This window comes from Colossoma macropomum, unplaced genomic scaffold, assembly GCF_904425465.1.
Source record: "Colossoma macropomum unplaced genomic scaffold, Colossoma_macropomum, whole genome shotgun sequence".
Taxonomy (NCBI): domain Eukaryota; kingdom Metazoa; phylum Chordata; class Actinopteri; order Characiformes; family Serrasalmidae; genus Colossoma; species Colossoma macropomum.
Window position 1 is genome coordinate 42,588,336 of NW_023494791.1, and position 15,763 is coordinate 42,604,098.

The 15,763-nt window shown below is 40.3% G+C and overlaps 1 protein-coding gene across 2 annotated transcripts in view; it reads left to right on the top strand.

The window, feature by feature from the left end:
* The window catches only part of emx2 (empty spiracles homeobox 2), a 4,692-nt gene extending 1,276 nt beyond the window's left edge, over nt 1-3,416 (top strand). The window contains exons 2-3 of one of the 2 annotated variants that reach the window (XM_036575115.1): nt 1,610-1,794; nt 3,237-3,416. In XM_036575115.1, the coding sequence (XP_036431008.1) occupies nt 1,610-1,794; nt 3,237-3,404 (353 nt within the window). In that variant the 3' untranslated portion in view covers nt 3,405-3,416. The remainder of the gene's footprint in view (nt 1-1,609; nt 1,795-3,236) is intronic. The other variant, XM_036575116.1, reaches the window with a different exon arrangement.
* The last annotated feature ends 12,347 nt before the right edge of the window (nt 3,417-15,763 follow it).

A 15,763-nucleotide genomic window follows, 5' to 3' on the forward strand; every position in this document is an offset into this window, starting at 1 on the left:
TTTAACTAGAGACATTTGTAACGATCCACTTCACCATGAAACGGCTAAACAGGTTAAAAGAAGGTCGCTCCAGAACTCCTTTGCTCTCTTATTTCCCAAACTCTCTTAAAATTAAACTTCACATTCACCAAAAATTACAATTTTTTAAAGATCGTCTTCGTCTTTATTTCCGTCTGTTTGACTGAGCGGCGCAATGAAAAGTTACTTTCTATTAATGAGGCTAATGGCTGGATCAATGCTAAACTAGGACGCAATTTAAAATAATTATCTCCAGGAAAAGAAATGACCGGAAGTGCCCGTACAGAGAGAAATGAAGCAGCCCCTGTCCTGTTCAGCCTAAACTATTATTCCCCGCTAACAGTTCAGGCGTCTGAGACGGAGAGTGTTTATGTTGTACAGAGAGGCTGCATGTGTGGAGCAGGCCTGCACTCTCAGAGCCCCGCACGAGCCCAGCACGAGCCCTGCACGTCTAACACTGTCAGCCAGGAGACGCGGGGTTATTACACAGCAATGATGAACCACAGTTATTAATCAGCGCCTGTGTTGTGGATTCTTTAGAGAATTAGACACAAGTTGTGTTGACTAGCATTGTAATAATATAATAGCAATTAAGGTGAAATAAACTAGTATTTTTGTGAAGTAATAAGCCAATGAATGATTTATCTTATCTCACGGTTTTAGAGAAGTAAACAAAATGTGTTGTTTGTATTTGGTGTTTGTTGTTAGCAGCAACTTTTTTGTCTTTAGTAGCCTACATGCTAGGACGGATTAACAAATACATGTGTGTTGTCATACTACATTATTTGCATACATGCAAAATTATATATATATATATATATATATATATATATATATATATATATATATATATATATATACATGATATTGTTATATGTTATGTATATGACAACATACAGTATACACACATACACGTGTGTGTGTGTATATATATATATATATATACACACACACACGTATTTTATACTAGATTATATGTTGCATGCATGCAAAATTATGTATCAATAATATATATATATATATATATATATATAATTTTGCATTCGTGCAACATATACATTGTGTATACATACGTACATATATGTACATAAATATGTATGTCTATATATACATACATACTTTTGCACGCAACATATGATCTATTATGATAACACGTGTATTTTGTTATATGTAAGACACTATAAATATATATTACATTTGCAAATAATGTTCAAAGTTTATCATTTCGAGAAATTAAACATAATCATGCTTTTATATGTCCTCGTTTTGTTTACCTCTTGAAAGCGTATCAGCATGATTGATTGGCTGACGATCGATTGTGCTACTTTTGTTATATTTTTTGTATTTAAAAATGAAATAATAGTGTTTTAGCCCGTCCAAACTGTGGGGCCTGTTGGCCTGGCTGCACTGTAACAACACTGACATTGTTTTCTACAGAACCCAGTTAACTGAGCTTTACTGACTGACTTCTGCTCTGATAGGCGATGCAGGCTGTATTCAGCGCTGATAGCGTTAGTGTTTAATGTACTCTGAGCTGAACTCGAGCTGACTGAGGCAGAACTGATGGTGCTGTGTTCGCTGTCCTGCGCAGGGAACGAAACGAGTCCGGAAAGCTTCCTTTTGCACAATGCACTGGCCAGAAAGCCCAAGAGGATCCGCACGGCGTTTTCTCCCTCCCAGCTCCTGCGGCTCGAGCACGCTTTCGAGAAGAACCACTACGTGGTGGGAGCGGAGCGCAAGCAGCTAGCCCACAGCCTCAGCCTCACAGAAACTCAGGTAGGAGCACGCACGCCCGCCCGCCTCCCCGCACGCGCTCCAAGCGCACGGTGCACCTGCGTGCGCGGGCTTCATACCCAACATAGGGTTTAACATAATCTTTTGTTTTTTTTTCTGTCCTATTTTAAATTTTAGAACATATTTTACTACATTTTTTTAATTATTTAGAAAACAATTTATGCAATTGAAGTAAATTAAGTGTCGCGTGCGATAACGTTTGTTATAAATCCAGATTATATGTCTGATATGTGATTAGAAATTTGCGTATTTGTGTGTTTTTTAAAACCGACAAATTAGCGTTTTTACGGCTTTTATCTTTTTTGTTGTTGTTTGTTAATTTGGGTCTAATTAGTGTGCACTCTCTCTATGGCCTCCTGCACTTGTCAACAATTCACGCGCACTCTGCTTATTTGTTCATGCTATGGTTTTAAAGTTGTACAGCATTTAAAGGACTATTTCTTATTTTAAAAAATTATTTTTATTTGTTTACATTTTATTTTTCACTTCGCCCTCAGTCTTAAAGTACAATATCTGAGACGTTAGGCGCGTGAAGCATTTCTAAAGGGGAATCAGATCAGGCTGGAGGATCTGTCGCGCGCACGTAAAATGTCTTGGCAATTAAGCAGTTAAAAAGGGGCTTAAAAGGACGCTTAAAAAGAAAGAGGCGGGTTGGTGAATTTCCCCTCGCCATATTTAAGATCTGGCCCTTTTTTTTCGAACCGGACGTTTTTCAGAGAAAGGGAGACGAACTGGGAGCCCACTTCAATGCTTCAATTAGCCCACTGAAAGCACATTAAATGCTGCACACCCCCCAACACCACCCTCCCCTTACTCGGCCAACTTGTCTAATGTGAATGATAAAAGATAATGAACTGAGCTGTAGGGTGAATCCGCGCGCACAATGCGTTGTGATAGAAAAGTTGCTCCTGCGCTTGTGTGTGATACTAATAGGGGGGAATTGTAGCCTCCACGCCGGGAGTCGGTGGGAGCCACAGTGCACTCAGATCTTTCTTTTCTTCTTTTTTTTTATGAAGACTCAGTTCTTTCCTTCTCTTTAACGCATAGATTATTTAATGTTTCCAGTTTAATAGACTGGAGCAGCTAAACGGGCCGCTTTATAACCTCTTTATATTCTTATTTTCGAAGCGTTTGCTGTAAAGAGTGTAAAAGGCTGAATCAAAAGAAGACTATTTACTCTCTCGGATAGATTGCCTTCTCTTTTTTTGTATAAGCCTATTCAGTTCTCCGTCACTGATACCAGCTGAGAGGCCAGCTCTCTCTCTCTCTCTCTCTCTCTCTCTCTCTCTCTCTCTCTCTCTCTTTTCCCTTTCTTTCTTTTTTCTTTGTTTCATTCAGAGACCAAACATGAAACCTACTACTGTGAATCAGTTTGCGTTTGTACGTGTTGCTCATTTCCCGTTTGTTCCTCTCCTTCCTTGCAGGTAAAAGTTTGGTTTCAGAACCGAAGGACGAAGTTTAAGCGTCAGAAGCTCGAAGAGGAGGGCTCGGACTCCCAGCAGAAGAAGAAGGGCACCCATCACGTAAACCGATGGAGGCTAGCCACCAAGCAAGGCAGCCCGGAGGAAATAGACGTCACCTCGGACGATTAAAACTGAAAAAAACAAGACAAAACTCTTTTTTATGTTTAAAAAAAAAAACAGAAGACTGTCTGAAACCCGGGACAGGAGCTTGCAACGGCTTGAAGGATGACACGGATGAGGGGATGCTGTGCATGTGCGCTGGGAGAGAGAGAGAGAAAAGAGAGTGAGGGTAAAGCCAATGGTCACATTTCCATTCTTTTTGGAGATCGGCAGCTTTGAGGGGGAGAAAATTCCTGTTGGTGGCACTGCTGTCACTACACGAGGGGACTGTCAATACTTTGTCCACGTTGCCAAAAACGAGATGATTGACAGGTATTACATGTTCACCCCTCCTACACCCCCACCCCACCGTCCCATCACCACTAACCCCCCCCCCACTCTGCCCACCACCACCACACCTCCAAACACAAAAACAAACTCCAATGCATAAGACATTTGCACTTCTGAGATGAGAATTTTATTTTGGCAAAACGTGAACGTTCCTCTCCGAGATACCAAAACACGCGACTGTTTTAATGTACAAAACTTGAATTGCATGGTAGAGCAATGGATTTTCTTTTGGGGGGTTATAGGTGATTTTAATTTGACCTCAGTGCAAAGTATAACTTTCGATTCTATTTTTTTTTCGACCAGAGAAATGAAAACAAATGTTGTGTGCTTCTTCCGTTTTTCCTTTTTCTACGAAAGTGTGGAGTCTTTGAATTTATAATTATCGTGTTCAAGTGGTTGTGACGAAAAAAAAAGATGAAGTAGCAGTGCTGCGTTATAGTGTTTTTAAAGAAGCATAAAAAAGACGAAAAAAAAACTTTGAAAACTTTACAAAAGTTTGCCACAGGATAAAAAAAAAAGTACTTATGACGATATGAAAAATATCGGTGACATTCCTTGAAAGCTGAAGCTTTACCATTACTCCCTATTCTCACCCCTCATTTAAAGAGTTGCCACGAAGGACTAAATGCAAGAATTGGCAGCAAAAAAAAACAAAAAACAAAAAAAAAACCTTCAAGCACTGAGCGTGTATTCCATGTACAGAGATCCTAAACAAACAAACATAAAAGCTAATGCTTCTGTTAAATTCTCTTTTACCAGAATGTAAATAATTTTTTTGTGTTTTGTGTTAAGTTTGCTACAATTTTAACACAAAAAAGCATATACTTCCAAGAAGTATATAATTGTCAATATTTTGTCAATAAAGTTTTATCATGTTGCTGAGAATAAAAAAATCAGACTCAGGATTTGTGAGCAGGAATCACTTTCATTTTTTCATTTTTCATTTTTTCATTTTTTGAGGTGTGTGTGGGGGGGGAGGTTGTGCTGTACTGGCAGGTGCGTTTGAGCCTTTGATTGGAGTCATGCATGCATATCAACACAAACATGCTATTTTAAAAAAGGTTAAAAAAAATGTTCAGAAAATTAGCGCTTAATAGTGATCGCCGGTTAAACTGTTTTCATGGCGCTCGTTCGAAAGGAACGCGCCCTGAAAGAAAGAGAAAAAAGACCAGTTTGGAGCGAAATGCTTGTTTTTTTCCTGCCTCGTTTGCCTCCTCAGCGCTGATAGACGGCATTAATCAGTTTTATTTCCATTGACAGGGAAGCAGCAAAGCAGCAGTCTGCTGTGTTCGGCCTACAAAGAGTCCTGCAAGCTTTTTTGTGCAAGTGCAAATCAGTTTAGGCAATTATCATACGAGTAATATAGAGGTGGGGGGAGAAAAAGAGGGGGGATGCATTGCCCAGTGGTCCACTTTAATCTGTTAATCCGTGGATCCAAAGGGGCCTGGTTGGACATAATTTAGTACAATCTGACTACCCCTCACATGGCGATAAGGGAAGGTTGCAATGTGCGGCGAAAGAAGAGCTTTGTTTCAAATCGTGTCCTCAACAACCTGCACGCCACAATTTCACAAACGAGAAAAAAAAAGCGCGTGAAAAGACCTAAGAAAAAAAAACTCGTTCAGGAAAGAAAAAAAAAAATAAGCGTAAAAATTTCTTGCTGGAGCAGAAAATCGTGCTAAAAACGGTTATTATAGAATTCGTGTTAATACAACCTTGAATCCTGAAACTAGACGTAAAAACACATCGTTGTTATTATTATAATAAAAAAGTTCCCTTTTAAAAAAAATAACGCCACATACAACCACAGTGTATAAGAAGTTTTTTAAAATCATTAATATTTTATATATATTTATAAAAACGTTCTGTGGACTAAAAACGGGCAATAAAAAAATCTTCAGAGAATACCATTAGCTTTGAAAACCCCCTAAAAGCTTTATTACACACCCAGCTTTGAAATAGAGGGATTAGAAGGCTGAAAGGGTCCCACAATAGTTAGAAGAAAAGGTTTCATGCTAATGAGGTTAATGCCCTTTGTATCTCCGGACTCCACAACTTCATTACTCCCTATCTGGAGCAACACGGAGCGGCTCAGAGCCCACAATCCACTCGAGCTGTTCCCCTAGCCTGCCTAAAGAAGGGGATTTGATAGCCGTCCTGTTCAAACTAGATAATTATATCTTTTCAAGTTGGAATTAAGATAAAGAAAAGTGCAGTGGAGGCGGTGAGCCTTGATCCGCTGCAAACAAATTTGGCGCACTTTCTGCGTCAAAAGACAAGACGCCCCTCGGCGCGACCACCACCACCACCACCACCAGCACCACTCCTCCTTCCCTTCCAACCTACCCCTATAATCATTACTGCTGCCCCCCCTTTTTTTTTATTAAATTTACACTGGCAGTTTAAAAGCGTCCAGTGTTTTACATTCTATGCAGGAAATTAGCTGCAATTGAACATTTTTGGCGCTGCTTCTGTGTTATTGGAGTTCAGTCTTCTCCCAAAGCTGCTGCAGAAACTGCTGAGGGTAAAAATACTTACCTGTACTGCAAACGCTATTTCATTTCAAATGCACAAAAACACCACCTCCCCATTGGACACTATGCTGGGACCACTATGAGTTTGACCTTACTGGCTATGAATTGATGAACACGCCACGCTGAGACCCTCCTGACCCTCTAAGTCAACCTCAGGCTGGGGGAACTGAGCCGAGGGTCAACTTGAAGCCCAGCGTTACCCCACTTGTGGAGCACGTTCTTAAAAATCAAGTTGCTCCAAAGCGTTCTTTAGAGCGGTTTTTGTAGATGTTCGGGCGTCAGAAGAACTTGTGAGGTTTTTTCCTAGAACCAGATATTAACCATTTAGGAACCTGTATTTTTAAACGCTCAGTCAGTGTAGCTTCCACAGTACCTGCAGTGGCTGATAGAGCGCATACAGGCCTGGAGGGCGACGAGAGAGAAAGAGAGAGAGAGAGAGAGAGAGATGTAGAGGTACAGGTAGAGGTAGAGGTGTAAAAGCTGCTCCCTTTTCCAGGAGCTATGCTCAATAATTGCCCGTCATTTCAAACGGCCTCCTATCGAATAACCTCAGTGACCCAAAACCTCTAATCTGCAATTACCAGCTTTAATTACATCCGCTGATCCCGCTAATATGAAAGGCAGTTTTCACGGGACTCGGCGCGCGGGATAAAGCCACGCTTTGACCCTCACTACCTGCAAAAAAACATCGCGCCAATACGGAGATTAAAAAACAAGCTCCGCCGCCTGAAATGACGAAATGACAGCGGTTAATTCTGACCAAGCGGCCAAGTGGAGGGAGGACGAGTGGACGCCGCACCTGAGTGACCATCAGAGCCGCTGCACTTTGTTGAAGTTATTGAGTAATTAGAGCTGACACTCGCTGGATTTACCTCACATCGGCCTTGAACTTCGCAGCTCCGTGACCGTTCGGGCTTCTGTCTCTTCCGTTCGTCGCTTTCTTTCAATTTCACATTTTTTAATAGTGTAAAAATCATTTTGATGTTTTGCTAAAATCGCAACTTTTCCCTTTTCGCTCAAACTCCACTCTCCTCGGTGCTGTTTGATCGGACAAGTTTCATTTTTTGTCGTTAACTTACTTTTGGCGGTCAAGGCAACCCAGATTACCTACTGCTTAAATATACACCATTTTTAAATTTCATTTTCTTCTTTTTCCTTTTTTGATTTTTTTAATTTTCAGTTTTTGTGACATTTATTGAATGACCAGTTGAATGACGATCAACTTGCTCCTTCACGGTTTTTTGCGAATCGCTTTCTGGAACTGTTCCACACTCTTCAAAAATGGTTCTTCAGAGGTTCTTTAGTCAAGGCAGAGGTTCTTCACAGAACACTCTAAAGAGAATGCATTCATGATTCTCTGCATGCATCTTCTCTCTGGTGGAAAGCCAGCTATCTATTATATAGTGATAGTTATAGGGAGAACCCTTTGCTACATAGCACCAAAAAGGGTTCCACTATTGTTGAGAACAAAAGAACTATCTTTTCAGTACTTGATAGAACCCTTTGTGCTAAGAGTGCAGGGAAGCAGAGAAAACAGGCTCGACCAAATGTATATATAACTAATAAATAACATGTAAATATTTACTAATACGGTAATATTACTCTTCTTCAAATACGTCGTACGTTTATTTATTTATTTTCACGAAACTTCCTACTAGAGAGTATCTAATTAACCATGTCCTCACAATTGGTGGATTTGCTGAAGAATCCTTCTCTTTTAGCTAAAAACGGTTTAAATGCCTTAAATTTCCATTTTTAGTGACCTCTGGTTACTGACACCATCCAAAGCTACTGCAACGTCACAGTCTTTCACATACAACCTTAAAGAGTCTTATTTCCGACGATGACTCGAGAAACGCGCTGTTAGACTCGTTTCACCGCGCTTTCAACACGCCGTTTTCTATTAATGGGTATATTAATTACAATATGAAAAAATAATAGCCGCAGCATTAGGGGATTATGGGACTGCAAGGTTCATAACAACAACAAACGCAGTGAAACCCCAGGTGACACTATTTGGAAAGGGTACATACTATTAATCAAGTGGAGGGCTGGGTGTAAAGACTGGCGTCACCGACTGGTTAAAATGCTGTGAAAAGGGTAAAATATTTGACGTTGCGAGATGTTGGAATATGTGACTATGGAGAAGGTGAACTATCTGTTTGTGGAGATGGTCGAATGTCTTTGTGACTTTGCGGCCTTGGGGTGTTACTGTGATATTGTGAGTGCAGTACATTTTAAATACCAAACAGCAATTAGGCAGAAAATTAGAGTGCAGTGAGAGAGAAAAATGAGGCCAGCTGAAATGATGTACTGTGTGTCAGAGAATCCACTCCTGAATAAGACATGACTTTTTCCCTCACGCGTAATAGTCGGTGTGAAGCTGCTGCCATGCAGGACCTACAGAGGTTGTTTGTCAGGGGTCTGTTAGCTTAAAATGGATCGCAGATTCAGCAGGCAAGCGGCCACTGTGGTGGGCTAGTGTGAATTAGAACATGTATCTGCTGCAGTTTTGCTGGGTCATTGAATGCAGTGGGATTTATTTTGGTTCATTTTAATGTCAGCATCACAAGATGTGTTAAAAGTAATGATACTAGTCTGTCACAGTAAAGTGGTAAAGTGCTCTTAAAATTCAAGGTTCCTAAATGGTTCTTGACTTCTAGGAAAAAAAGGTTGACCTTTACATTAAATGGAAGTTCTTAGGACTCTAAAAAAATTCTTATCACTACAAAAATTACTTCCTAAGGGCCCATATAACATTTTGTTTTGTTTTGTAAAATTTGTCCGCTTATACCATTTGTGTGATTTTATGCGCCAGTCATAAATTATTTATACATAACTGTTTTCCAAGCTCTCTTTATAGCTTATAAGTAAACAGGCTGTTTTTGCTACTGTGTCTTTAAGACGGATACATGTAAATGAGCTTTGTTCTGATTGGCTGTCCTGTATTGTGCCCCATTCCACAAGAAATTAAGGTTGAAACATTCCTTATAACTTCAGTGTGAATAGACAGGTTTGTGTTAATGAGCTATATATATATATATATATATATATATATATATTTCTATCATCTGAACAAAAGCTTGTATCTCCAAAATGGTAACTTTACAGGAGAAGGAAAAATCATACTTTACTTTTAATGTAAATCAATGGAACCAGAATTTTTTCCAAGTAATTTGGACCATTTCCTTTGGTCTATTCATCATGAAATTTACATACAATGTAAAGAACATTGGGTGCTTTCAAATTATGTCAGAAACGGAAAAATTACAAAAATGGAGATTTGAGGTTTTGTTCCGACAGCAGCAATATGTGTGATGATATATATATATATATATATATATATATATATATATATATATACACATACACACATGCGCGCATACATAGATAGTGTACTTTACCATGCTACACTGAAACTTTTTTATATAAGAAAAGTGAGAAAAATTCAGTTTTCCATTATAGAACCATACATTGAATAGTTTTTAGGCAAAAGTAGTTCTTCTATGGCACCACCCCAAAGAACCCTTTTTTGCCACCTTTATTTAAGAACCTCTTTTACGTTTACATACACAGTCTATGTCAAACATATGTCAGAAGGTGCTCGGGTCATTTGGCATCTAAACGTCAGCCTAATAATACAGTGACAAATTGCTGATTCTATAATTCAGCCTTTACTTTGTCTTTCGAGGGAAATTCTAAACCTTCCTCCATCAGTCAGTCAAGTGGACAGGGCTGGAAGCGGCCTGAGCAGGGTGTTATTTCAGCGTATGTGCTTCATTTATTCCAATACCAGCTGCGCCTCGTCCCAAAGACCCTGCATATACACTGTGACATCTGCGTTAAGGATATACTGGTGTGCACTTGCCAACAGATGCGAGTACACACATAGGAAGGACTGAGCGACTTGGTTTACTTGGGAATAACCTCAAGTCCAGATTGAGTTTTGTCAGTCGTCCACTACAAAGCTTAAATAACAACAAGAGGGATTTGGAGGTCCAGGCCAGAGTGCATTCATGCAACTTTCTCCAGTATGTTCCACTGACTTCCACACCCTCTTTTGACTAGCAATGAATTATCTGTGACCCCAACACTAAATAAAACATTTTTTTTTATTGAAAATGCACCTACAACTGACATTCTTTTCTCTAATGTGCTCCATATGGCCGACATGTACACCTGATAAAATACCTCAGGGGCCTCGCTGTTCGGAAAACCCTCAATTCGTCCCCTAAATAAAATAAGCAGCGGCTTCGCTAAATATATCACATGTGTTGCCGTACTGATTCCCCTTGTCTCTTGCCCCCATTTGCCTTGTACGTGTCCTGCAGCCCGGGCATGGGCCCTAACACTGCTTCATTGAGCGCAGGCCGAGGCGCGCTGTAATGTCACCATTTCTGCAGTCAGCTTCAAAACTCCAGCCACATTCTTCGCAGTCCACTGAGGTCATTTCCACAGCTATAAAGTGAAAACACGTGTAGTCTGTAGATTCTGTGTAGCATTTACACTTTCGTAAATAGAATTAGTCTACTACACATGTTCTCAATAGGCAATATTTTCCTGCAGGCTATTGGGTAGCTGATAACTCGTTGCTCCTGAAAAGAAGCTTAAATACAGGGTAAACAGCAGCAGACTGTATGTGCATGCCATCAGTCTCTATCAAGCTTTTTTATGCTCTTATGATGTGCAAAAGTTCAGTGTTATGGCAAATTGTACTAGTTATATATGAACGCTTTTTCATCCAAAATGTCCTACAATCACACATCTATAAATCTGAACCTTTTTTATGAGCCGTGGACATGTTAGGCCACCAGTTTAAAAGCCAATGAGGCAACTACATAATTATACTGGCAGTTGCTGTTATAAAATCAATGTGTCACAGCACAGATGTTCTTCATACACTTTAGTTCATGTGCATGTTATCAGTGCACTTACTTATCTGCTCTCATACTCATGTCCTTTATACACTAAGCTCAGTTCATAGAGTGTTTATTATCAATGTACATAGTTATTTGCCCTCAATGCTATTCGTAAGGCTGCCTGACACCTACATAAGACTCTCATGACTGTGCGAAAGTCAGAGACCACCCTTTTTTTTATTTAATTTCCATTCAAAATGGACCTTAATTGCAGACTATTCATTTTTCAGCATCAGGAAAAAATAAGAAAATATATATTTAACTAAAAAGTACACAGAAGCCTCAACAACTAAATATAACATAATATTTTTAATTTTTAGGGTGTCCACTCTGCCGTTATTACAGCTTCCGTTCTTTTCATGAGACTTGCTTTCAGCTGTTCAAAGCAATCTGCAGGGATATTTTTCCACATCTCCAAAATTCAGTCATGGAAGTTGGTTGTATTTTCTACTTCTCACAGTCCAATTAATCTCAAACATATTCAATGCTGGTGAATATATGGGATCATAAAAAAGAACCCTTTTTGCCACCTTTATTTAGAACGTGCTTTACACCTCTGAAGTTCAGTCATAGAAGTTGGTTTTGCACTTTCTGGTTCTCACCATCCAGGTAATCCCAGGCATATTCAATGATGTTGGATATCTGGGGTGGTCAGTCCATTGTTCTGAGAAGACCAGCAGCTTCTATGTTTGATTTGCAAATTCTATCTATCAGATGCTTGACAGCTACACAGCCCTTCAGCGGAAGGATGGACAGAAACACCTGTGGATTTTTCAGATTGAAAGCAAGAGTGAAGCTTGATTTGCTGTCAAGACGAAAGCTTTGTAGGATGAACAGCTACGATTTATCTGATGGGGACAGTTTTGGTGGTCTACCAGGTCTTGCATGGTCTGTAGGAGTGTCATTTTCTCTGTATTGTTTAATGATTTTTTAAACTTAATTTTTGAAAACTCTTTCACTTATTCCTTTGACATTCCCCTCCTTATGCAAGTGAATTATTGTATATCTAATCTCTTCAAAAATATCTCAGAAAAATGAATAGTTTGTATCTGTTGCACTTGGTGAAATGACATCAACATTGACAGAAGCAGTTTTTGTGATAAGCGATACTCCTTGAAATAAACCTTTATAAGTGTTTATGAAGGTTTATGTCAGTTGTCATGAAAAGCTTATGTAGGTGTCAGGTAGCCTTACAATTGCTGCCCTCCAGCAAAGTGTTACCATTTGCTTTTATGCACTCGTGCGTATACAAGCACATACACACATGTGCAGACACATCATTTGTTTATTTGCAGCCAACCTTTATTTAACCTTTAAGGTACAACTTGAGATCTATTCTTGTACAATGTGCCAACAGGTCAGCGTACGTTATGAGGAAAGTGAGAAAGATTAATTTAATAACAGTAGACAGAAGGAGAGGGGAAGGATGGTGTAAGTCTATTTCTGTTGTTTTTCTGCAGTAAAAGAGCAAAGAAAACATGCATCGGCGCAGCCTTTTTTTCTGCAAGATATGAAAACAGTGTTTGTTCAACTTTCTCACTGTTCAGTCTTGGCCGGCACCCAAATTAGTACAGCTCTGTCTGATTGCACCATAAGCACCACTCTTATGAAGCATTTTGTCTTGGCCTACTGGCTAAGCAAGATTGTCCAGTGCCTCAACGCACTTTGAAAAGAAAGCTAAACGGCTTCCAGAATTCTGTTTTGGTGGTCTGTCTCATTGAAATTAAGAATATGCTGATAATTAAAACATCCTCCATTGATTTAAAGCACTTGGAACCACTGACATACACTGGCTTTTAACTCAGCAGTTAAAGCCTTATAATGAGTTCTGAAGTAGCATCGCAACAAGCACTTATGCTAGTCCAAAACCAAAGAAAATTAGAGGTCATTTCAGCCTAATCCATGACTTGACACGCAACCTCCCCCCCAAGTTTCAACTTTCTGCCCTTGGATTTTTAATAGCACATGCAGCTTCACAGGAAAGCCCTCTTTTCCTCTACTAAGCACTGTGAGAAGAACGCAACCTGTCTGACATCTGTCCTGTCTAACAGGCTCGGGAAGGTATAGCCAATCGTTAAGAGAGGGGCTGCTAGCTCAGCCAATTATGTTTAAAAGACTGTTGCAGCCTATCAGTGCCCTGTGAATCATCGTTAGCCAATGAAAGTGACAGAATACAGCGCGAACCAATTACAGAGTGGAAAGCGCTGTTGGCCAAAGGTTGGAAAAAAGCAGTCTTGAGTGAAAAGTGTTGCACTGTGTTGAAGAAGGTGGAAAAAAAGATATTTAGATGGGTGGTAGCATGGGTGGGTTTCTGATGGGTTTTTGGCTTGGATTTATGGTTATAAAAATATGTTTTCATTGTGTTACGTGGATGTGTTTTGAACTTGGAAAGAAATGGTCTTTTATAAAAGATCGGTCTTTGATGAACCGTCCACTGAAAGGTTATTTAGGGCAGTAGTTCCTAAAGTGGTCCTCCAGACTGTCTGCGTTCTCCTCTATACCTATAAGGTGCAAAATACAGGGGATCCTGGGGGTCTTGGACCTCTTAATGTCTCAAAATCACAATTTTGGGTGGTCCATGAAGATAAACTTATGACATTATGCTTTCCATTAGGGGAAAATAGACGCCCAAATACAAATTCAGAGAAAGGACATTGTTTGGCTGCCTCACCCACAATTGTTGAGCTTCTGTCTTTGGTATTCTTAACTAATGATGCAGCGCTGGTGTGTCTCGGGGTGGCGCTGTAGCAAATTGCTTCACCCAGTTGGTCCTTCATGGCCTAGCAACTATAACTATGCCTGGATGCCTCTGAAAAACTTTATAATATACCGCAGCATATTTGTAAATCTGAAAACTTGCCCAATTTCCCAAGAAATTGATGAGAAGAGTGAATTGTTCCTCATTTCTCAAACTGAAGACATGTAGGATCTCAATGAATGTGTGGAAGAGCACTTTACCAAACTAGAAAACAGCCTTTCCGAAAGAAGAACTGTTTAACCAAACATTTTGTTGCAATTGAAGCTAACATCAGTGCTGCCATGGTGAGAGAGTTAGCAGCCAGTCAACACTGGAATAGCCAGCCAAAATGGGACCACCCTGAAGACCAGGGGATATTTCACACAAGTTGGAGCAAAAATGTGGACCAATTCTGGGTCCCTGAGAATGTGTTTGAGAACCCTGCTTTAGGGAACCAAGTGTGGTTCTTTAATGGCAAAGAACTATTTTAAATAGTGTATTGGAAATGCTTGGAAACCTCTCCAGTTCCTAGCATGGACTGGGATGGATGTCAGGCCGAACCCATCCTTAGAAGTAAAGAACCATCAAGGAGTGATTCTACTTGGCACATCAGGCAAATTATCCTAAAAAGCCTTTGTCAGTTGTAAACAGTCAAATCCAGAACCTTCCAGCCACGAGAACTTCAGAAGAATCTCCTAACGAGTGAAAAGAGCACGTCAAATCTACATAATGTCTAAATAATGGCGCTTGTTTTGTCTCTTAACGCGAGGAGAGAGCAAAGCAGGCCAATTCACACAAGGGCGTGCGTGTTTGTAAGTGTGTGCGCGAGCGAGTGAGGGAGAGAGAACAAGCATATGCGTGTGTGAAGCTCCACTTTTCTCCTGTCCACTCACTTGCTGTCCTTTTAGGGGACTCCAGAGGCTAGTTAGAAGGGTGTCTGGTTCTCACCATGAATCTAATTAGATCCCTGACTGAGGTCTTAACATTTCCTTGAAGGGAGAGAGAGAGAGAGAGAGAGAGAGAGAGAGAGAGAGAGAGAGAGAGAGAGAGAGAGCACTCTTCAAAAGGGGTGGAAAAGGTGCTAAAACACCATCTCTTTTCTCTTTCCTCACCCCCCCCCTCCTCCTCCCCACTCCTCATCCCTCCAGCCCCCTCTGAAGAAAAACAAAGACCAGCGAGCTAATGAAGTTGGTAATTAAGGAGCTTCTGTCAGGCACAATAGGTAATTAGACATTCGCTTCCCCTGGGTGCTAGCAGTCCAGTCTCATCAGCGCTCGGGCCAGCAAGCTGACCAGGGATGCTAGCCTCCCAGACCCTTCCGAAAAGGGAGAGGTACGCTAATTTTCACCTCCTCCTGACCCGGACCTGTTATATCTCCTCTGGCTCAGAGTCCACCACTTCCTCCCACATCGTTCAGCAGGCTAGTCAAGATGTCCATTTGTTAGGGAACAGACAGGGTAGCGCTTAGCAAGAGAAAAGGTGTGGTCAGATAGCGGTAAACAGATTCAGGGGAGGTAGCTGTTAAGCTGGCAGCACATTATTTAAGTAGTAAATTCCTGCTACCATATGAACTCACTATTGTTTTAATTGTTTATTTACACCGTGTGGTCATATCATGATGAGCATACCAATAAAAATGGGCCAAAATTACATGGAATAAAATTTCCCTACATTAACATATAGGCAAATGCAAAAATGCGGCCAACTTGCTTTTTTTAGGTTAATTTTCTAAATGAAAATGAGTTCATAAATACTCTACAGCCCACGGGATAAACACAAGTCAGGCCCGTGACGCGGTCCTATTCGGCCCATGAAATTATTTTAATTTTCTATTCTTACTAGCCCGTT